The sequence below is a fragment of the Mesocricetus auratus genome, unplaced genomic scaffold (genome assembly GCF_017639785.1).
Source record: "Mesocricetus auratus isolate SY011 unplaced genomic scaffold, BCM_Maur_2.0 Super-Scaffold_4256, whole genome shotgun sequence".
NCBI lineage: Eukaryota > Metazoa > Chordata > Mammalia > Rodentia > Cricetidae > Mesocricetus > Mesocricetus auratus.
Window position 1 is genome coordinate 15922544 of NW_024429182.1, and position 22650 is coordinate 15945193.

Genomic DNA, 22650 nt, shown 5'->3' on the forward strand with positions numbered 1-22650 from the left:
AAGGAGTTTCACTGACTGAGAGCAGCACTAAATATGAGTATAAACATAAAAATCTAGAAAGCAGATTGACAACATGTCTGTTTGGCCAAACAATAGTAAGCAATGGGTTCCCTTCTAGGGCTTATGACTTCCCCAGCCATGGGCTTTTGCCTGGACAGCAGGCCTCAGATCCAATCAGAAAACAGTTTTTAATTCCTTAACAGTCATGCCTCTATTGCACCTGGAGACAGCTCGCTCAGTAGGTTAGTATTACAGCATGCAGGGTCTATCACTAGATAAGTCCATAGATGACTGTTTTTTCCTCCAGTGAACTTTTAGCACTATGAGAGCTAGCCATCAAGGAGGAAGTTTCTGGATCAGTTGTAGCTATCCTCTGCTTGATGGAAAGAAAGTGGTTCAGGAGTGCCGACCATGGTAGTGAGTCCATGAGTCCCTCTGCCTGCCTTTCCTCAGTTTGCTCAGGGTACTGTGGGACTCTTTCACTGGCTGGCCGTTGAGGCTTGTCTTACGTAAGCCCTGAAACAGGTTTTTGAAAAGCCATGGATAAAGAAGGTATATGGTCATATAGTGTACAGTGTTGATGGACTGTCTTATTCTTTGTCCCTGCCAAGAAATTCTTTCTGTTATGCTTTGATAGTTGTATGTGAAAATTATTGCCTGAGGTTGGTATTTAATGAAATGCAAAATAAGAAATCTCTTGGGACTTCATAGGCTCTGGGCCTAACTGGTACAGGTCAGAGATAGAGGACCTTAGGCTTGGCCCTGACTTGTCCCCATTTCTTTTTACTTTTGGCCTTGTAGGCACTTAGTGCTCCTAACCAAATCTAACCCAGGCCTGAGAATCAAAGGTTTGTTGGATGTTCGTTTGGAAAGAATCCGACTTTAAGGTAAACTTGTTTGAGTGTATCTGGTCTTATCTATGTGACTCTCCAGTCACGCTCTGCTTTCCTTTCTGCGTGTTTGTAGAGCCACAGCTGACCCTCTCGTCCCGTGCTTCCTTTAAATGCCAGCCATGTATGTTTATCCACAAGCCTGAGGAAATACCAGAACCTGTCTGTGCTCAGTTCTCAAAATATCAGCAACTGTGGGCCACCAGTGCCAGGGATGTTAGCAGCCTCACACGCACACTTGATGAGGACTGCTATGATGCTAAGTGGGTCTGAATAAAGGGAGCTGGAAATCTGTTTTTTAACTCCTAGCTTAACTAGCCATAACATGTCACCCTCCAGAGATGGAGTTATAGGTGGTTGTGAGCCTGGAGTAGGTGCTGGGAACTGAACTCAGGTCCTCGGGAAGAGCAGCGAGCTCTCTTAACCACAGAGCTTTCTCTCCAGACCCTCCAACATTTATAATTTTTATATAAGTGATATTTGGATATGTTTTAATTTAAAAATATACTGAGAGTAGTGGTGCACACCCTCAGTCCCAGCACTCCGGAGGCAGAGGCAGGTGGATCTCTGTGAGTTCCAGGATAGCCAGGCCTGCATAGAGAAACCTTGCCTAGGAAAACAAAAACAACTATATGTACATACACACAGTTCAAAATAAGTGGGTTGTTTAAAAGTCCCGTCAGTCAACTATGGCCCCTCCTCCTTTTTTGTACTAAATAAGCCTGGTGTGTATTTGTTCTATTGAAGCAAACAGCAGGCATCCTATAATTTGGTGCACATGCAAATCAGTTTTGCAGTGCATAGGTTTCCATGCCCTTGCTCTGAGCCTATCCTTTTTCAGATAGCTTTGTTACTCTTAGGCATTTATTTTCTCTTCCAGGTGAAGACATATATATTGCATTTATACATTAGTGGGCATTTTAAAACATTTGACATTTTCTGTCCAGGAACATGATCCATTTCTCTACTTACTTGACTCTTCTGCATCCTTTAATAAAGTTTCACATTGGTTTGTGTATGTACCTCTTCTGGGTTTCTGTTCCTGTTTATTTCTGTTGGTTTTTTGTTAGGTTTGTTCTTAGATACCCCATAGTTTTTCATACTCTTCTGTGAACGCATATTTAGTAACATTTCCCATTGGTCACTGCTAGGGCACAACAGTAAGTAACACTGTGGGTGCTTATCCCAACAAGCCCATGTTTGCTTGTTATCTCTATCTCACGGATGAATAAACTAGGTTTGCTTGTTTGTTTTTCAATGTTTGTCATGGACTGGGTCACCTGTGATGCTCCATAAGGAAAACAGGTTCGTTTTGATTCAGATCTGGAGCTCCAGGGTGATGGCCTTGGTGTTGGCAGAGTTCTGAGGTGGTGCATGTAGCAGGCAGCAAGAGACCAGATGTGTTTGTGTCCCTCCCTCTCTTCCCCCATCCCCTTCCTGCTTGTCTTCTCTCTCCCTCTTTTTTTTTTTTTCCTTGCTATATGAATCCTTCAGAGTTCCATCATGGGGGTTCCACATTAATGGCCTAATCCTAATCTTTTTTTCAAAGGTTCCACCTCTAAATGCTATATTTGTGTTAAGTTTCTACTCTCTTGACACTTCACAGTGGAGACAGTCAAACCATTCTAGAATTGGTTTCTAAGAGGATAGGTACAACTAAGATGACTTTATCAAGGCCTAGCGTTCTGGACACCATCCTGTCCTGATGCACATGGCTAGAGAAGTGTGTATCACTGCAAGGATGGCTGGGCAGCTGTTCCAGACCCTGCAGCTGTGGGCATCGGGCTTGCCTCCTGCTAGCCAGGGCAAGTTGAGAGAAGAGGCTGCTGGAACCACTCTATCTAGACCTGGCTTCTTTTCTTTTGGTTTTGAGACAGGGTCTTGCTATGTATCCCTGGCTGGCTTGGGATTCTCTCATCTCCCTAGGGCTTTCTTGCTTGACCTTGGGTATTGGCCAGGCCTGACCCTTCAGCTGAGGTGCCTGGAGGCTTCTGTTGCAGACACTGGCTCTAGCAGGCAGCTCGATACCAGGGCCACCCACTCTCTGCCATGAAGCTTGAACAGGAGCATGTAGGTTTTCTTAACAAAAGCTAATGAGTTTTTCCCTTACCTTATTTTATTCATTCATTCATTTGTTATTTTTTGAGGCAGGGCCTCATCATGTAGCCCTGGCTGTCCTGGAACTCACTACCTAGACAAGGCTGACCTCAAACTCACAGAGATCTTCTTGCCTCTGCCTCCTGAATGCTGGGATTAAAGGTGTGAGCGGCCACCGACAGTGTTTTCTCCTTTTAAAAGTAACACTTGTTAAGGAGTATCTGAAAAATAAAGAAAACTTAGGAAAGAAGAATTGCTTATTGCTGTATTGCCCAAGCACGGTCCCGTTAGCATTGTAGTGCGTTTTCTTTTACTCTTGCCTTCTTTATGTTTAGATTATTATTTTTTTAATAATAATGTTGTCTGTACCCTGCTTTTCCTTTTTTTTCTACCTGTATTCTTTGGGAATATCATGTTTAGTTTACATTTGTGGTCTTGACCCCTTGAAGGCAAAACATTTCCTTTAATGAAATCCATAGATTTCTTTAGAGCCCCTTTTAAAAATTGGTGTGCGCGTGTGTGTGCGTGCAGAAGTGTGTAAATGTCATGACACACACGGGAGACACCTTTGAGGATTCTCCTCTCACCTTGTTAATCGGGTCTCTATTTCTTGTGTTCTGTGACTTCACATGGCTGGTCACCAACACCCTGGCTGTCTCCACTTTGTCATTGGAGTGCTGGATTAGAGATGTGTGCCATTCATTGCACACAGATTTTTAGTAGGTTCCAGGGATGGAACTCAGGTTGTCAGGAGTGCACAATCATCTTGCTAGCTCAAATTGGCTGAACTTGTGAATTTATGTTTTCTGTCTTCACCCTCTTTTTGAGGTAGTTATTCTAGTTTCTATATGAATCTGAACTTACATTTATTTACCTAAAACTTTCCTGAAACTTCAGACAGGCCTGTTCATTCTATTTCCTTTGGTTTGATGAACAAAGTTTTATTTTCTTCTTTGAACACTGCCCTCCTCTTCCTCCTAGAGATGCTCCTTTGGACAGTAACCCTGTCACTGTGCTCCCAACCCCCATGTGGACATGCCATATATCCAGCACTGGGTGTTTCGCTAGCCGCAAGGCGGGCATGTGCGCTGGAGAGAAAATTTCTCTCTCTGCCTTTCCCACACACATCTGTTCTTTTCTTTATTGCCCAGGGTACTCTGTTGAGTGCATCCAGGCTCCTCCCTGTCACCTAGTGCCTGCCTCCATCTTTCCCCTTCTTGACTTCTGCTGATCCCCTGTGACCCCTTCACTGGTGCTGTCCATGCATTGCTGTCACCACAGCTCCTGCTCCTGCTTCCCCTTGCTGAGTGAGTTTGTGTGACCTTCGCACTGTATTCATGCTGTGGGATTTACATGCTATAGTGATGTCAGGGTGGAGGTTAGCAGATGGCAACAAAACAGTGAGACCTGACATGTTCTAATGACTCCCTCCTTCCCACTCTCACTGGCCAAGCCAGTGGAGGGCAGGGGTTCCTTGAAGTATTTAAGGAGGGGGTCAAGGGGAATCAGGGGTGGGGCCCAGGTGCCGATGAAGCCTGTGACCTTTGCTGCTATAATATCAGTGTTTCACAAGCAGGGCGGTTCAGGAACCCACTTGCAGCCCATCAAAAATTGATTTAATTGCAATTTTTCCTCCAATTAGGAGCACTGGAGCCTGACTAATTGGAGTAATAGAGAGTAATAAGGCTCAGATAAAAGCCTTCCCCGCTTCCTTTGTATCTTATGTCAGTCCCGCCAGAGGTCAGGGAGCTTGCATATTCTATTAGGCAGCCCAGCCTTCATTTGTACAAATTAGTTTACCCAACAGTAATTAAAATGCCAATGCGGGTTGAAGAGGACTGAATACACTTGATGGGCATGTTGGTGAATGATGTGACAGCTCTGGTGGCCTCCCTTGCCAAAGTGTGTCAGCCTGGGCTCAGGCTGCAGGGGCCTAGGCCAGCTGGGTGGCTCTGGCCGTCCACGGGGCACAGCTGCTAAGAAAAAGCGCTTCTGCTGCCTGTCTCAGGGCCAGGCTCTTCTTCTTCTCCAGGTAGAATCATTTGTTCAACTTGTTGATTCATTTAGTCACTCGTTCAGGAACTTCAGGGACTTCAGGCAGACATTGTCCTATGTTCTGGGAACCCAAACAAAATTAACTTGATAAATAGCTCACATGCAAGTTGGTGGGGTGAGGGGTGATATAATGGAGTGTGGAATTAAGAGGGCCAACCCTAACCCTACTACTTGCTGCTCAGGTGAATAAGAGGCTTTTACTACCTCCCGAGCTTCCTAGTCTGTGGGGAAATGCTAGTAAAATACTTGCTTAACACCTTACACAGAGTAGGGGCTCAATGAATTACAGTTGCTTGGTAAGGTGATGCATGCTTGTAATAGTATACTTGGAGGCTGAGGGAGGAAGACTGAGAGTTCCAGGTTAGTCTGGGCCACGTCTCTAAACAAACAGTAAACGACAACCATCTGTCTGGAGAACTGGATCCAGTACTGTCCCCTAGTCAATACAAAACGTTCACATGTGCAAGTCTCTTCTTTAATAAATGCACACAGCCAGCAGCTGGTGTATTCCTGTAATCCCAGCACTTAGGAGTGAGAAGCAGAAGGACCACTGAAGTTTGATGCCACCCTGAGCTTCAGAGTGAGTTCCCAGTCAGTCAGGGCTCTCCTCTCCAAACCAAACCAAACCAGCCAAACCAAGTAAAGGGGCTGGAGAGATGGCTCATTGGTTAAGAGCACTTGCTGCCTTCGCATAGCCCCTGGGTTTGACTCTCAGCCCCATGAAGGGCAGCTCACAACTGCATGTAAGCCCAGCTCCAGGGTTGATGTCCCTTCTTACCCTCCATTTTCTGAAATTTCCTAACCTTCTGTTCTTCATCCTGCTACAGGACCCCCGATTTTCCTAGTGTCTTTCTTGATTGGACTCTGCGTCCACTCAGGGCCTTATGGCTTATGTGATGCCACATCTGCCTGAGGTAGGGCTAAGTGGCAGGTTGAGGGTCTGGGTAAGGGCTGAGAACGGGTGAGAAATTTTAGGCTAACTTTGTTATTAAAAAGAAAAAGTAAAAGCCGGGCGGTGGTGGCGCACGCCTTTAATCCCAGCACTCGGGAAGCAGAGGCAGGCGGATCTCTGTGAGTTTGAGGCCCGGCTGGACCGATAGCCTCCAAATAGCTTCCAAAACAATACAGAGAAACCCTGTCTCGTAAAAACAAAAAAACAAAAACAAAAAAAGTATAGCTTATTGAGTCTGAGGGACTGTCACTCCTCATCCGTGGGTAACTGCAGTGTGTTACTGCTCAGGTTTGAGAGTCTTTGATGATTTGGGGAGTACTCCTTTAAGAAGCAGAAGGACCAGTTTCACTGGCTGTTTGATTGGCTTCTCCCTGTTGTTTTTGAATTCTGGGAGGCCCCTTTCTGGTCAGTTTCATGGCTCTGTATTGAGTGCCCTTTGGGCTAGGCACTGCACTAGACACAGGAGTACATGTGGGCAGTAACCTAGGAGGAGCCATGGAAGGAATGCATGTGTTTCATTTCACTGATAAGAATTCTAACAGGCTTGGCATAGGATAAAGCGTGTGGGGACCATGGTGGATTCCATGGCAGGTGAGGGTGACTGAGGGTGGGGGGGCCGAGCCTGTTAACAGGTGGTGCTGAGAGTGTGATCGGGGTTTGAGCTGCTGATGCGGCTGTCTATGCGATGCCCAAGGCCAAGGGAAAGACTTGAGGCAGAAGTTCGGTTACAATGTCAACCGAGAGAGTCTGAACCGGAATGCTCGTTGGAAGGCTGTGCCACGGATCGAGTGCTCCCACATCCGACATGCCTGGGACCACACCAAATCCGTGTTGCAGAACCTGGCCGAGATGGGGTTGGCTGTGGACCCCAACAAGGTGGTTCCCCTCCGTAAGAGGAAGGTAAAGGCCATGGAGGTAGACACAGAGGGGAGACCCAAGGACCTTGTACTGAAGCCCTATGTGCTGAATGACCTGGAGCCAGAAGCCCGCCTCCCAGAGAAGAAAGGAAATACCTTATCTCAGGACCTCATTGAATATGTTCATTACATGGGGGCAAATCATGGGGAGGACTATAAGGCTATGGCCCGGGATGAGAAGAATTACTATCAAGATACACCAAAGCAGATTCGGAATAAGGTCAATGTCTATAAGAGCTTTTACCCAACAGAGTGGCAAACCTTCATCGGTTCTTGGCAGAATAAGAAGATGGAGGTTGACTGAGTGGTGGGCACCCCCATGCTTAGGTCTCTGGACCAAAGAAGCCAAAGCAAGGAGTATATTGTTTCAGACGATGCTGGTAAAGTCCTATAGAATCAGACTTTACACACTTACACACACACACTCGTGAGAAGAAACTTTTTTTTTTTCTAGAGAAAGAGGGTCTTTCTAATAGCAGTAGATGACCTGGAACTCAGCTTTGTAGGCTGGGCTGGCCTCAAACCCAGAGATCCACCTGCCTTTGCTCCGAGTGCTGGGATTCAGGGGAAAGTTGCGCCCCCACACCTAGCTGGAGAAGGAACTCTTTAGAGGCCATGGCTTATGCTCTCTTGGGCTCAGAAAGGCCAGGGCTTGCTGCTCAGTGTCCAGAGGTGATGCTTTGATTGTGATCTGTACATGTAAAGAGCATTTTACCTGTGTAATGGGGTTTTTGTTGTTGCTATTTTGAGACAGGGTTTCTCTGTGTAGCCCTGACTGGGATTAAAGTCATGTGCCACCAAAAAAGAAAAAAAAGGGGGGGGGGGGAGGGGGAAGGAAAGAGAAAGGAGGTGAAGAGACACAGAGAGAAGACAGAAGAGAAAGGGGAGACAGGAAAAGTCCAGTCTGCCCCAGGGGAACAATGGAGGAGAGTGTAAATGGGTGGGGTCTCTCTTTTAAAGGGGTCCTTTGCACCTGCGTACAGACTAGTAGTCATGGAACCCTGGGCTGACCAGGGTACTGCCTGAGTGCATTCTGCGAGGTGACAGGGGCAGCCAGCATAATGCCTGAATCCTTTCACCCAGCATAGTGAAAAGTATGGTACAAACCCAGCACAGACATCAGGCTGGCCTCTAGCAAGCAAAAGATCAGGACAGGTTTTACATTAGGGAGCAAGTGAAAGGTTCAGGCATTACGCTGGCCTGCCCTGTTACCTGGCAGGATGCACTCAGGCAGCACTCTGGCCAGCCCAGAGTTCTGTGAGAACCACGCAGGTGCAAAGGACCCCTTTAAAGGACTGACCCCTGCCGGCTTACGCTCTCTCACTCTCTTACTCTTTTACTCTCTCTTACTCTCTCTCTGTCTCTGTCTCGCTCTCTCTCATATCTTATCTCTCTCTCTGCTCTGTACGGGTTAGTTACCTCTCACCCCCTTTCTCTCCCTGTCTACCAATAAACTCCACGTGGGATCATTGAGTTACGGTTTGTGTCTCATTACTGGATAAACCTAAACATTTTAACAACAGCAAGGGCTGTGGAGCTTAGAGAACTGGAGGTGAAACTTGCCAGTAGGCATAGCCCCCCCATCCCATCCCACCCCCCTTTAGGTTTTCAAGACAGGGTTTCTCTGTGTAAGAGCCCTGGCTGTCCTGGAACTTGTAGACCAGGCTGGCTTTGAACTCACAGAGATCTCCTGCCTCTGCCTCCCAAGTGCTGGGATTAAAGGTGTGTGCCACCACCTCCAAGCACCAATTGCTCTTCCAAACATTCTATCAAGATGGGACTGGGAAGGTGCTGAGTGTTGGCAGCCCTGTCTGGGAGCCCTGTTTCAGACTGGCCATGCTCACCTCTCAGTATGTCTTCAAATGTGGCATCTCCTGCTTTTGCCACACTCTTCCTAATGACCATAGGCATTGGGAAGAGAGCAGGCAGAAAGCAGAGCCGCAGCAGTGGGAGAAGTCCCAGGAGCACGGGACTGCGTCTGTAGCTAGCTCGACTCCTGGACACCAGGTAGTCCCTTGAGTTGGTCATGCTCCCCAGCTGATCCATCTATCTTCGGTCTGAAGCTCACATGGCATTTCTGTTACTAAACTCTTAGGCTTCACAGCATCTAGACAAAGGGGAAAGGACACCTAGGCAAAGAAGGAAACATTTATAGGTATCTTTTATAGGCTATAAAAGAGGTGAGGGGCCCTCTTCTTGGTAGCAGATGGCCAGGGGTGAATGGGACAAACAGAGGACAGGAGTCCCTTGGGAAGGGTTTGCATCCCCCATCCCTACCCCACGGCTGGGAGGTCAGGACTGCTGGAGTGGCAGGGATTAACTTCCAGGCTCCTCCCCCACCTCTCTCTATTGATTTACCTTGAGACTAATTTAGGCCTGTGGCCAAGGGGCCCAGAAAGGCTTCCTCAAGAGATGTCTATGTCTGTGCTGGCGCCCTTCACCTGGCCCTAACTCCTCAAGTCTGGAGAGCCCAATTGCCTGCTCCAATGATTTCCAAGTAGCTATTATGTTTCCAAGCCACGGTAATTGGCTTTACCAGTTATTAATGGGTTGCTCTAAAGAGAAAATGCAGGAGGAGCAAGGCGAGGGTAACACCTCCTGGCTCCGCAGTTTGGTTCCTTGGTGTCCAGTGGCTGCTGCCCAGGCTAGGAATCACTTGGGGCATGCCAGGCAAGAGAGGCTGTTTGTCACTGCCACTTCGTGTAGAATGGCTGCTGGCTGTGCTGTACAAGAAGCGGAAACTGGGATGCTATCATCTCCCTGGAGGAAGCCTTGCAAGCCTGAGGCTTGAGAGCCCCGGGATGTCTTGTTTGGATGACACGTGGATACTAGTCTACAGTTTTGATAGTAAACCAGCCACTTGGCCAGTGCCAATGCAGACATCCCTCATCACCAACTGGCAGCTGGCTGCTCACCTGATGTATTGTCCAAGCCACTGTCCCTTTCAGAGCCTTCTCATAGAACTCTGCCTCCCACTGACATGTTGGGAACAGAGAGCACAGGTGCTGGGCAGTGCAGGCCAATGGCCTGCTTGCCTACATGGTTTACTACGTGTCATTAGTGTATCCAGAATTCTTTCCCTTGTGCAGGACATTTAGGGACCCAGCCCATCCCTGCCCCAGTGCTTTTAACTTTAGTGACTGAGATGAGGTTTCTTTTCTTTCTCTTTGTTTTGTTTTTTGAGACAGGGTTTCTCTGTGTAGTCCTGGCTGTCCTGGAACTTGCCCTGTAGACCAGGCTGGCCTCAAATTCACAGAGATCCACCTGCTTCTGCCTCCCTGTGTGCTGGGATCAAAGGTGTGCGCCACCATGCCTGGTTTCCCAACTCTGAAAACTCCTTCAGGAATGTTTCCAGCTGATTGGGGTATCACTTGTCAGTTCCCAGAGGATATCCCCAGAAGGCTATGGCACTGAGCCTCAAGTCTCTAACAGCTATATCTTTAATAAGCTCACTCACTGCACTTCCTTGGGCTCAGAACTGGTCGGAGGTCACGTGGTTCCAGCCAAACAGCTGGGTCATCTATGGTTGAACCTGTAGGCCTCTAGTCAATCTTGGGAGGTTGAATCCCTCTCCATACACCAAGGCACCAAGCTACAGTCTTTTCCAGGGTTCTGTGGTACTTCCTCATTCTCTCAATGTTTCTTTTTCTGGCTTAACCCCATGATCCCTGGGGAAAGAGCTCTGCATTTCTAATGTTAGCCATTTCCGCCACAAGTTCTGACAAGCCAGCCAGCTCCAACTCTGTTCTCCTTTTGTTTGGCAGCTCTTTTGTGACAGGAACAGCTTGTTGTGGGCACTTCTCACCTCTGAGAATCTGGGACCTCAACAGGTAAGAGATTCCTAAACCCACAGTGGTATTCAGTGGGGGCAGGGCTAGGAAAGCTGGGGGACAAAGGAAGAGCTAGCTACCAGTCCCTGCCAGTTTGTCCCCCCCACACCAGAGGAGGCAGGGGAGAGAGCACCTCCCACCAGCAGCTGCACTGCCTTTCTGGGGAGACAGTTGAGATCACTGTAACAGGCGAGTAATTTCATGTAGGATTGATAGTAGCCACTTGGATTTAATATATCTTCTGAAGAGTGCCTGGCAATGTAATCTATCCTCAGAGGGGATTTTTATAACATAAAATATTTCAAAGGTGGCCTACAGAACTCATAAAAATAATTGTGTAGGGCAATTAAACTACAGCCAGGTTCTCTTCACAGTTCTCCAATTGGCAAGATTAACACACTCTTACTGATTGTCCGCCATTCTGTTTTTGTCTGTTTGGTTGGTTTTTTTGAGACAGGATTTCTCTGGCTGTGCTGGAACTTACTCTGTAGACCAAGCTAGCCCCAACTCACAGAGATCCACCTACTTTTGCCTCCCAAGTGCTGGGATTAAAGGTGTGTGCCACCACTGCTAGCTTGGTTTTGTTACTTTTTAAACCAAAAACCTTTTTTGGGGGTGGTGGGGGGAGTTTGAGGCAGGGTTTCTCTGTGGCTTTGGAGGCTGTCCTGAAACTCACAGAGATCTGCCTGCCTCTGACTCCGGAGTGCTGGGATTAAAAGTGTGTACCACCACCACCTGTCTTAGCCAAAAACTTTTATTTTGAATTAATTCTAGATTCGTAGCAAGTTATAAACTAGAACCAAGGGGTACTTGTGTTGTTAAAATGTTTAGGTTTATCCAGTAAGGAGACACAAACCTCGACTCAACAATCCCACGTGGAGTTTATTGGTGGACGGGGAGGGAAAAGGGGGGTGAGAGGTAACCAACCCGTGTGGAGCAGAGAGAGAGACAGAGTAAGATGAGAGTAAGAGTGTAAGAGGGAAAGAGAGTAAGAGCAAGAGCAAGAGCAAGAGCGAGTAAACGGGCAGGGGTCAGTCCTTTAAAGGGGTCCTTTGCACCTGCCTGGTTCTCACAGAACTCTGGGCTGGCCAGAGTGTTGCCTGAGTGCATCCTGCCAGGTAACAGGGCAGGCCAGAGTAATGCCTGAACCTTCCAACTTGTATAACATCTTATGAAATGTAGTGTGTCAAAAGCAGGAAATTGACATTGGTACATCCCATAAGCCTTTCTTCTGATTAGTGCCTCCAGCCATAGTCAAGATATACATTCCTCCTCATACACCCTTCATGCCTGCTGTTCTAACTCCCTACAACCACTTAGATGCTTGCCTCTAATTTTGTTATTTTGAAGATAGGATATAAATGGAATTGTATAGTATGTGACCTTTTTTGTTTTGTTTTTGGAGACAGGGTTTCTCTGTGGCTTTGGAGGCTGTCTTGGAACTCACTTTGGTAGACCAGGTTGGTCTCGAACTCACAGAGATCCACTTGCCTCTGCCTCCCGAGTGCTGGGATTAAAGGTGTGCGCCACCACCGCCCGGCTGTATGTTACCGTTTTTAAGTTTTACTTATGTGTAGGGTGTTTTGCCTGTTTGTGTGCCTGTGCACATCCCATTGTGCCTTCAAGCACTGAGCACAGAGTCCTCTGCTCAGCACCAGGTCAACTTCCAGCCAGCATTGGTAGCTCAGAGACCCACAGGGCATGGAGTCCGCATTCATACCTGTTCCACAGGTGCCTACAGATCAGAGTCACCTGAGAAGCATGCTGCACTGGGAGCCCAGGAAAGGGGTTTGAAAGGACGAGGGGTCTTTAGAAGGACCATCTGTGAGGTCAGCATCAAAGGCACAAAGGGGGCAAGAAACCCCAGCTGTACCTAGGAAGGGAGAAGGCTCAGGACACAGACAGGCGAGGCTCACACAAGCTGGTCATCTGAAGTTCAGGGAGAGCAGGAGGGACTGCTAAACTGGAAACCATCCCTGAACTCCAACTTCAGGACCAGTTGCTCTATGTCTCCAATCTGGATGTGATCCACTAATTTCCAAAACCTTGAGTCTGACCACCTATACAGAGAACCTTGGTGCCACGCCTTTGGTCTTTGGGAGACAGATCAGATGCAAGTGGGAGGGAGAAGAGGGCTCCTGGGGCCGTCTCCTCACCTGCAGCAAGCCGTTGGTGCTAGAGGCTCCAAGCCTGTTATGAGTTGGATGGTCGGGAGGAGATCCCTGCCTGTCAACCTTCCAGTTTCTGCTTCTCATCCCTGTAGTAACCGGGTCTTACACTGGTAAGACTGAGTGGGGGTAGCCCCAGGGGAAGAGCAGCCATACATGTTGTACATATCAGAATCTCATTCCTTTTTATTACTGAGAAGTATAGTAGTCCATGTGCAGAGGCGCCAAAGTTTCTTTCCCTGGTGAAGAACATTACCCATTAGGGACATGTGAGTTGTTTTCAAGTATGACTACTGCAAATAAATATCTACTTATGCATAGTGTCTATGTGGGCATACTTTTTTTTTTTTTTTTTTTTTTTTTTTGGTTTTTCGAGACAGGGTTTCTCTGTGGCTTTGGAGGCTGTCCTGGAACTCTTTCTGTAGACCAGGCTGGCCTTGAACTCACAGAGATCCGCCTGCCTCTGCCTCCCGAGTGCTGGGATTAAAGGCGTGCGCCACCAACGCCCGGCATATGTGGGCATACTTTTTCATTTCTTTTTTTTAAGATTTTTAATTTATTAATTTATTTTTCACATTCCAATCCCAGTTCTCCCTCCCTCCTACATTTTCATTTTTTACCAAACTTTTTTCAGCACATCTTCGCCGTTTTGCATTTCCACCAGCAGGGCACAAGGTATCTGGGTTTCCTTATGTCTTGACCAGTGTTTTTGTATTGCCACGGTTTTTTTATTTAGCTGTTTTAGTACATGTTATAATATGATTTTAACTTGGTTTCCTCTGATAGCTAATGATGTTGAACATACGTTCATGTGCTTATCTGCCATCTGAATGTCCTGTTTACAAAATGCTAATTCATGTCCATGTCCATTACATTGCTTTTCTACTGTTGAGTTTTGAGCTTTATATAGTCTAGACATTCGCCCTTTGTCAAATATTAAAAATATTTTCAAATATATAGGTATCTTCCCCTAATCTGGACCTTGTCTTTTTGACCTTTTAATTTAATTGTCTTCTGCAGAACAAATTTTAAATATTTATGTGTATATGTTTTGTCTAAATATCTGTCTGGGCACCATGTGTGTGCTGGGTGCTGGAGAGGCCAGAAGATGGTGTGGGATCTCCTGGAACTGGAGTTACAGACAGTTGTGAATGGCCATGTGGATGCTAGGAACAGAGTCTGGGTTCTTTGGAAGAGCAGCCAGTGTTCCTAATTATTGAGCTGTCTCTTGAGCTCTCAAACTTGAAACTTTGATCCATTCTAAGTTGTGATTTTTCCTCTAATCAGCTGTGCCACACCTGAAACTCTTCAGCTATCCTGCATGGGAAGAGGGGTCTGCTTCTTCAGCCTGCATGGGAAGAGGGGTCTGCTTCTTCAGCCTGCATGGGAAGAGGGGTCTGCTTCTTCAGCCTGCATGGGATGAGGGGTCTGCTTCTTCAGCCTGCATTGGAAGAGGGGGCTGCTTCTTCAGCCTGCATGGGAAGAGGGGTCTGCTTCTTCAGCCTGCATGGGAAGAGGGGGCTGCTTCTTCAGCCTGCATGGGATGAGGGGTCTGCTTCTTCAGCCTGCATGGGAAGAGGGGGCTGCTTCTTCAGCCTGCATGGGAAGAGGGTCTGCTTTTTGCTGTCTCTTCCCCAGCTGCTCTAGCTCTGTCTCCTCTCCTCCCCCTCTCTAGGGAAGAAGGGAGACACCGCATGTCTATTTTCTGAATCACATGCTCCACAGCTAGTCTCCCCAGGTGATTTCCCAACACAAGGTGCTTAGTAGAACGATTTTCTTCTACATTCTCATGATTATCTGAGAACAGGGACAGGATGCTCAGGATCTCCTCAAGTTACATTGCCTTTCTGGTCAGTTCTGAGAGGCAGAATGCCCACTCTTTGAGGTGGATTTGCTTCTTGGATTCATAGGCCTGGACAAGAAGCAAACTGAATCCCTCTCCTGGACAGCAGGTCCCTGGGTGTCTGGAAACCTGGTGCCTGTCCCTCTACGCTCTTCTTTTTCCCAGGCCCACCATTTTAGCTCCTTAGTTGTTCTTCACAAACAGAGGTCATCAATTAACAGTAGCTAGCTTTGGGCTCCAGTTAATGAAAATCTAATTCAAACCACTCTATTAAGAATGGAATTATGATCGGAGGTGGCAAAGAGCCCAGAAGTTGGGGGTGGGGTTGATGGGTTTAGTGGCCCATACCACAAGGGCCGCATTCACCTGCTTTCTCTTTGGGATCTCAGTCATGGTGTCTTTTGCCCTGCATTCAGGCTTAATTAGAACAGTGCCACTCACTCATAGGGCAGCATTCAAAAAGAAGGAAGGCTTGTCTGTGTGTAGGGCCGCTTCCTCAGAACTGCTGAATAGAGTTCTCCTCACATCCAATTGTCAAAACTATGTTCAAGGATCCTAAACCACACCTGGCGAGGGACAAGGAGACGTCTTGAGAGAAGAGTCAGCCTCTTCCAGACATATTGGTCCTGGCAGAGAGAAAGGCAGGTGCTGCAGAATCAGGTCTGGTTAACAGGAAAGAACATGTGCAGTGGGTCAGCGGTGCCCTACAGAGTTGACCTCAGGACCATTCTACCTTCAAGTGTGTGAAGCAATCCCTCTGAGCACTGACCAGTCCAAGTGTGGTCCCATGTCAGATGGCTCTCGCCCTCCTCACTTTAGATCTCCTTTTGTGGGGCTGGAGCAATGACTCAGTGGTTAAGAGCACTGGCTGTTTCCCCAGCGGACCCAGGTTTGATTCCCAGCACCCACGTGGTGGCTCCCAACCATATTATTACAGTTCCAGGTATATCTGTCAGCTTATCCTGGCCTCTGAGGACACCAGCTATGCCAATACACATAAACTATATTTGCTTTTATTAATGCATTTGGTGGTCACATCACCCACTGTCAGCTTAGCTAAAACTTCTAGGGCTCCTGTGGTCTCATGTCCTTAGGCTGTTGGCATCTTGCATGTTGTGGAATTTGTTCCCATGGGTTTATTCTGTAGAACTGCCGCCAGTCCTTCCCCCTTGAGAGTGAGGCTGAGGCAGGAGGGGCCCTCACTGTGGGACTATGTGTTGGAAGCCATGGGAGCTGAGGGAGCCCTGGCTGTGTGGCCTGAGAGGTTCACACCCCAAAACTACATTGCATCACATCAGCTTCATCCGGGGCCTCTCTAGACTTTGCTTTCCACATTGGGGACTAAAAAATGGGAATCTGTTGTTCCCGACTACCAGTAGTTATGATTAAATCTATATTATATATTAATATCTATGAAAAATGCCCCCACTGCTGGCACCTACATCCTTTGCTGTCTCCCACAGTACTGAACAGTTTGTGGAGACCTGACATCTGAAACCTGTGCTGCCACCAGTAGAGGGAGAGGAGACTGCTGACCTCACAGCAAAGAAGGGTCTTGCTAGTGCGGCTGTGGTCCAAGGATGAGCATTGTGCCGGCAGTTTCTGTTTCAGTTAGTCATACAGTTGGGACTCATGCGCCATCCCCTCTGCCTGGGCCCAGCTCAGGGAGGGTGGTTAGCAGAATCTCAAAGACTGGATGATCTGTGGGTCTGGGCTGCATGCCTTTTAATCCCAGCTTTTGGGAGGTTGAGGCAAGTAGATCTCGTGAGTTTGAGGACAGCCTGGTCTCCATTGTGAGTTCCAAGACAGCCAGAGCTATACAGAGTCCCTGTGTCAACAAAACACACACACACACACACACACACACACACACACACACACACACGCACGCACGCACGCACGCACGCACGCACGCACGCACTCACACGCGGAGGGATGATCTTTGAGCTGCCTGTGGTTGCCGTGGAAGGATCAGGATGGTGTTCTAAAGGACTGGCTCTTTGAAACTCAGCCCAACACTGACACTTCACTGAACTCAAAATGAACCCAAGTAAAAATGGGCACAAGACAACTAAGGCCTTGGGTTGCACTGGAACCAAGTGAGTTACTATCACTGTATTCTCTGGCCACTTTCTGGGCTCTGCATGTGACAGGGTCACCCTAGATATTATGTGGCATTGTGTCCTCTCTAGCCCTAGACTGTCCTCATCAGCCATGGGAAGAGCCAGACCTTGTGCAAACATCTGCCCGGTATCCATAGCTGTGCACAGTTTGGAGAACCTAGCAGGGCAGAGGGAGGCAGTACCCTGGTGGGAGGAAATGGATGGCCAGGGCAATTCTGGAGCTGTCTTTCCTAAAGAAGCCCCGGCAGATAATAAAGCCATGTAGAAAACAGGATTAAGGTAATGAACAGGCAGGACCAAGTTTGATCTTTCAATAACACCAAAGCCTGACTGACAGGCGGTCTGCAAGGTGGAGTGGTATTCCGGCAGGACGCTGGCTGGGTGGAATGCGGCACTGGCTGGATGCTTTGCTTTTAACCTGTCACTGCCGAAACCTGAGCATGGAATGGATTTTCTTTTATGTGTGTGCTGACTTGGGGGTGGCTCTCAGTATCTGGGCTACCCTTCGGTGACGGTGGGGGCTGGGACACGCAGGAGGTACAGCTACCCCACTAGGCATAGGTTCTGCCATCTTTGGAGCTATTGCCACATTGACTTCTCAGGGACCCATCCCAAGCTGCCTGTACTAAGCTTAGACTGCCCACATGGCCCTTCACGGTACCTAGAGGCTAAGCAGGGAAGAGGGTGAGGAAGGGCTGGCTGGAGCTTGCCTGTCCTATCTGCTTTTCAGCCTTTCCCTCTGTTGGAACAGCACTGTAGATTAAGCCCAAGGAGAGGGATTTCCGATGAGGAAGCTGGGACCCCTCATTCAGCTGAAAGGTGCACAGGACAGTTCCTGATAGCTGATGGCCTTTCAGGCCCAGTGCCCAGTCCTCAAGTGCCGACAACCCCCTAGTGACAGCCAACCATGGAAGCAGTCTTGTCAGGTTCTGAGGAACTCTGCCAAAGCCCTCCTGTTCCTTAGCTTGAAGCTTGGAGGAATCAAAGTGTACTTCGTGTCTTACATCTATATCTCAATAAGGGACTTGGCTAGAGCCCAGGGAGTGCCAGGTGTTGGCTGTGTGGCACACACCTTCCAGCTGGTCCAACATCACCTTCCACCACTATGAGCCTGTTGTTGCTGTAGGATTTGCTTTTTCTACCAAGGGGCATTGCGCTGGCTGGATCTAGCATTGGTCACTAAGAGCAGCATACTCAGGCTCTCCCTGTGGCTGGGGACAGGTAAACTACAGGGTGGAGAAACTTGTCACGACTCCAGACCTGAAGGTGTCACAGGGGGTCCAGCCATTGGCCCTCCGCCATCCCGGGGCTGTGAAGTGGGGAAGCAGGTTGAGGGCTTTTGGTGACTTCACTGTTCCTAAGGCATTGAGCCTTTTGGGTACTGCCATCTTGTAGGCATGCATTCACATGTCCCTGAGGTCAGGGTCATCCCTGCTTTCTGTTATGCTTTCGTCTCTATGTTGAAGCTACTGAATCTCTTCTTAACCAGGGAAAGGGAAGAGTGTGTTTCCACCTGCTTAGGCTTGCCTTTGCTTGGGGCAACCCCATGCCTGGACCCAATCTCTGCCTAAGGAAACCCCCTGTGTCAGCACTAGCAGGGCCCCCTCACAAAGCTCTCTCTGATCTGTCCCCATGGCCTTTTCCATTGAGTACTGAGTTAGCACACTTGTAAGGGCTACATGGTCAGCTCCAGGTATGGTGGAACTGTAACTTTGTCTTGCACTAGCACAGGGTATGGATACAGTGCATTTGCTAACAACAGAGTGGCAGGGCACAAGGATGGAGATGGAAATTGGGATCATCACAGGCTGGTGTGCTGAGGACACCATGTATGCCCCATTCCACCCAAATGTGGCTTTGTCTCCCCTGGCCTTCCTCTTCCCCGCCCCGTGCAGGGCCTGGCCCTCAGTCAGGGTGATTATGGGGACTGCCCCTCTTGAAAGTCCCTGCCTTCTCCTTTGAAAGTATTACTGACAGCTTTTTCATTCTCTTTTTTCTTTACTTCTTTAAGGAACCCTGTAATTTCTTATTCTTTCTCCCCCTCTGCTTTTGCTTTCTTGTCCCCTCTGTCCCCCTGAACTCTTTGAAATTGGCTCTCTGCCTGCTGACACCAAACTGATACTTTGCGTTTCACTTCTCCTTATCCCTTTATGGCAACAGATGTTGAAATTTTGTATCCTTTTATCTGCCCGGCTGCCCTTTCCTGTAATTACGTCGCCTTGTTAGCAGTACAAAGTGGGCTGCCTGGCTGCCTGGCCTTTGAGCCATTGTGTCTGAACACGTGTGCTCTGGTGGGTGCTGGAGGGGATGCATGCTCACACACACGCATGTGACAGCCACTGTGTGCCTCCTCCCCACATCACCCTCCTCCCTACATCATCATCATCCCCACATTCAGATCTGGGGCAATGTGGCAACTTGAGTTTGATCCCCAAAACCCCCATGTATGGCAGGAGATAATGGACTCCTTTAAATTGTCCCCCAGCTTACGTAAGCACACTGTGGCAACCCCAACCTTTCCAAGGAATGTTCGAAAAAAAATTTTTTTTAAAAATTTGGGATATGTTGCCTTGATTCTTTTACTTCCATTGAGGATCAGTCCCTTAGGCACCTTAGGTAACAGAGGCCTGCGAAGTACAGGTGAGGACCTGAAGGTGGACCTTGTATCTGCTGGGCAGGGCCGGGGCTTGCAGCCAACTTGACCCTCCTGTTCCCATAGGGGCAAGTCACAGGACTCCTGACATGTGGCAGGGTCCACTCACCCACGGCAGAACAGTGAGAGACCAAGACACATCTGGTACTGGTGCTCCATTGTTGCAGGAAAAAGTGGTAGATTTGGAGGCTTAAAGAACACGAAGTTAGCCAGGTGTTGGTGGCGCATGGCTTTAGCCCCAGCACTCAGGAGGCAGAGACAGGTGGATCTCTGTGAGTTTGGGGCTAGCCTGATCTACAGAGTGAGTTTCAGGACAGCAAAGGCTACACTGAGAAACTCTGCCTTGAAAAACCAAAGTGGGAAAGAACAGAGAGAGAGACCTCGGGCCTATTCTCAGGAGCACATGAGCCAGTGTGTGTGAAGCATGTGTAGTGCCAGTCAGTGACTCAACCCTGAGCTGCCGCAAGGTAGCAGCTCCTTTCTCTGCCACACAGTCATCTCCATTCCTGTCAGGGTACCTCCAGGCTGGGTCTGCAGCTCAGCCTGGATTCTGTCTTCTTGGTATGAGACTTAGGATATTTCCCACTGTAGCTTTGGCTTTTTATTACCAATCAGAGGTCTGACTGGAACTACTACTTTGCCCCAAAGCCACACAGCACTTTTCGCCAGGTAGGGATGTGTGTGTACCTGCAGGTCTCTGGGGACCAGGTGCCAGAGACTGCCATGCACCCCTCACAGCCTCATCACCTTTGCTGTTGTCTGTCACAATCCCGTCATTAACTAAAGAATCACTCATTCCCCTCACCCCATATCGTCTATTCATCCTTATAGAACGTTCTATCTTTCTCTGTATTGTTGGTGGGGTATAAATTTAGACTTCTCTCCTTACTGCACAGTGTCTCCTTCATGGTGCAGCTCACATCTCCTGCAGTTTCTGTGAAAGCACAATACCTTGCTCAATTAATGGTTAAGGGAGGAGAAAAGAGGGAAAATTACGCATTCTTTAGTGACCCCTGGGATTGATTTAACTTACAGGCCATTTGCCCTTGGAGAGAAGAGATAAACTGCTTGCCATACTTCAATCTTTAAAAACTACTTCTGAGGTTCAGGGTGGCACATGCCAGACGAGGCATCCTGACACCTGAAGGGAAGCAGCGTGTCCATGCACAGGACTCCAGGGACCACCAGACACCAGTGCTAAAAGTAACTGGTGTGGGAGCCACAGCTTGTGTCACTGTGGGCTGGGAGCCTCAGAATACTCTAGTGCAAGAGGCCTGTGCTGGGTGCTGGCCAGAGAAGGGCAAGGACAGGGCTAAGAGTGAGGCAGGCCTGGCGTGTAGACTTGGCAGGGTTCGGGATGGAGGGGCAGGGGAATGCCAGTGCCAACTGGGTTACTGTGGCTGATGGCAGTACATTATTTACTTTTTCTTCCTATTGGTCAACAGGAGAGACTCTTCAAGGAAATGGTCCCATTCCCCTTTCTCCTGCACTGGTACCAGAGGCTGTGCCATGGGAACAGCATTCCTACTTAGCCTGTCTCATTCATCAGGCTCACCCTGCAGGCTGCCCCATCTGTCTTTATCTTTCCCTGGGTGGAGAGAGAATTGCTGGAGTCAGGCTCAGGAGCCTAGGGTGTGGAGGTCTCCAGCCCTCGGCAGCTCCTGGAGGCCATGCTTTGTCTACAAGAGCTGGGACGGAAGGGGCTTCTTTGTGTGGCTCTCCATAGTGACAAGCCCAGTTGTTGCTCCTGTCTTGGCCTGGGGCTCTGAGCAACAGCCCCGTTCCCACACAAGTTGTGGGACAGCCAAGGCTACACACACACACACACACACACACACACACACACACACACACACACACACACACACACACACACACACACCTCCTTGCCCCCTACAGTGAGAGGCCGAGAAACATTCTTAACATTCTTTCCAGAGAAAAGGGGTGAAATGTCTGAATTTGGGGGTCACCACGTTATACAAATTGCAATCTAATCGTTTTTACAAGAACACACTTGCAGTGAGAAAAACAGCACAGGAGGGGACAAGGAAACAGACAGAGTGTGTAGGGCTATTGTTGGGACAGTCTCTCCCTCCATCACAAGTTAGGCTACAGTTTTCTGCTTCAATTGGGCCTGGGGTGGGACCAAAGGGCCCATGTTGCCATTTCTGTTTGTTTTCCCAAATGAAAGCCCCAGCAGGGCTCCTGTGGCACTGCTCGGCCACTGTTAGAAGAGAAGAGACAGCCACTTCCCAGAGCCTGGCCCATCAGCTGATGCTCTCAGCTCTACCTTGCAGTGCCGTGACAGCGCCCAGGCACCTGAGCTCCAGGCCAAAGAAACCGCATCTTTTATTGGTGGCTTAAAGTGTGTGTGTCCACTTGGGAGTCCCAGAGAAAGTAAAGCAGAAACGGCTCAGGCCTGCTAGCAGATAAAGGGCTGGGCCTTTGCATCTCCCCAGACTCCTCGGGCTGTGCAGCATCCGTGGCTACTCGGGCAGTGGACAGGACCCAGATTGGTGGCTCGGTGTGGATGTGGCCTCTCTCTTCCGACCCACCAGCAGTGGGCACCCAGCTCTGAGCCTCTCAGGATCCCAGCAACAGGGTGGGCAGGCAAATGGGGCTCCCTGGACTCCACCCCTACACCCAGTCTTTCATCTTGTATTTTAAACAAACATGAAATTACTTCCATAGATTAAAGGGGAGAGAGGGCTCCTCAATCACTCCTTACAGTCTCGCTAATGGAGTGGGCAGGGTCCCAAAATCCGGAAAGGAGGGAGGGCTGTGGAGTGAGACAGCTCCCACCTGGTGTTCACAAACGCAAGTGGGCCTCTGAGATGGGACCTCCCACCCCATGGCTGTCATGGTTGGTGGCTGCCCTAGAAAGGCAGGACCTCTCTAGGAGCAAGGCCTAGTGATCTTACAGACACGGACCCAGGGAGATGTCTCCTGGTCCCCCAGGAGCCCTGAAAGATGCCAACACTGGGCCATTGTATATATCAGGGCTATCCCTGGGAAGGTGGCTGGCACAGAGGTGCCAGTTTGGGATTTAACCCTTCAATGGACAGCAATAGTGTTCCTTGGAGGCCTTCCCAGTGTTCACGGTGAAAAGCTAAGTAGGTAAA

The 22650-nt window shown here is 48.8% G+C and overlaps 1 protein-coding gene, 1 long non-coding RNA gene and 1 pseudogene across 8 annotated transcripts in view; 2 read left to right on the top strand and 1 right to left on the bottom strand.

Moving 5' to 3' along the window:
* The window catches only part of Fbxw4 (F-box and WD repeat domain containing 4), a 90811-nt gene that overhangs the window by 65367 nt on the left and 2794 nt on the right, over positions 1–22650 (top strand). For 5 of the 7 annotated variants that reach the window (XR_005876676.1, XM_040743763.1, XM_005063530.4 and 2 more), the window contains one exon: positions 10676–10741. The exons of 1 other annotated variant lie outside the window; for it this stretch is intronic. Coding sequence is in view for 4 of the 6 variants with exons in the window: in XM_040743763.1 (XP_040599697.1) it covers positions 10676–10741 (66 nt within the window). In the remaining 2 variants the exon portion in view is untranslated. Of the gene's footprint in view, positions 1–801; positions 888–10675; positions 10742–22650 lie in introns of all 7 variants that reach the window. One more of the 7 variants, XR_002384932.2, reaches the window with a different exon arrangement.
* On the bottom strand, positions 4582–9771 carry LOC121139804. The gene is made up of 2 exons (XR_005876681.1): positions 8756–9771; positions 4582–5103 (listed from the first exon to the last, which is right to left on the bottom strand). It is a non-coding gene; the product is annotated as an uncharacterized LOC121139804 (long non-coding RNA).
* LOC101831262 lies at positions 6142–7727 on the top strand (annotated as a pseudogene).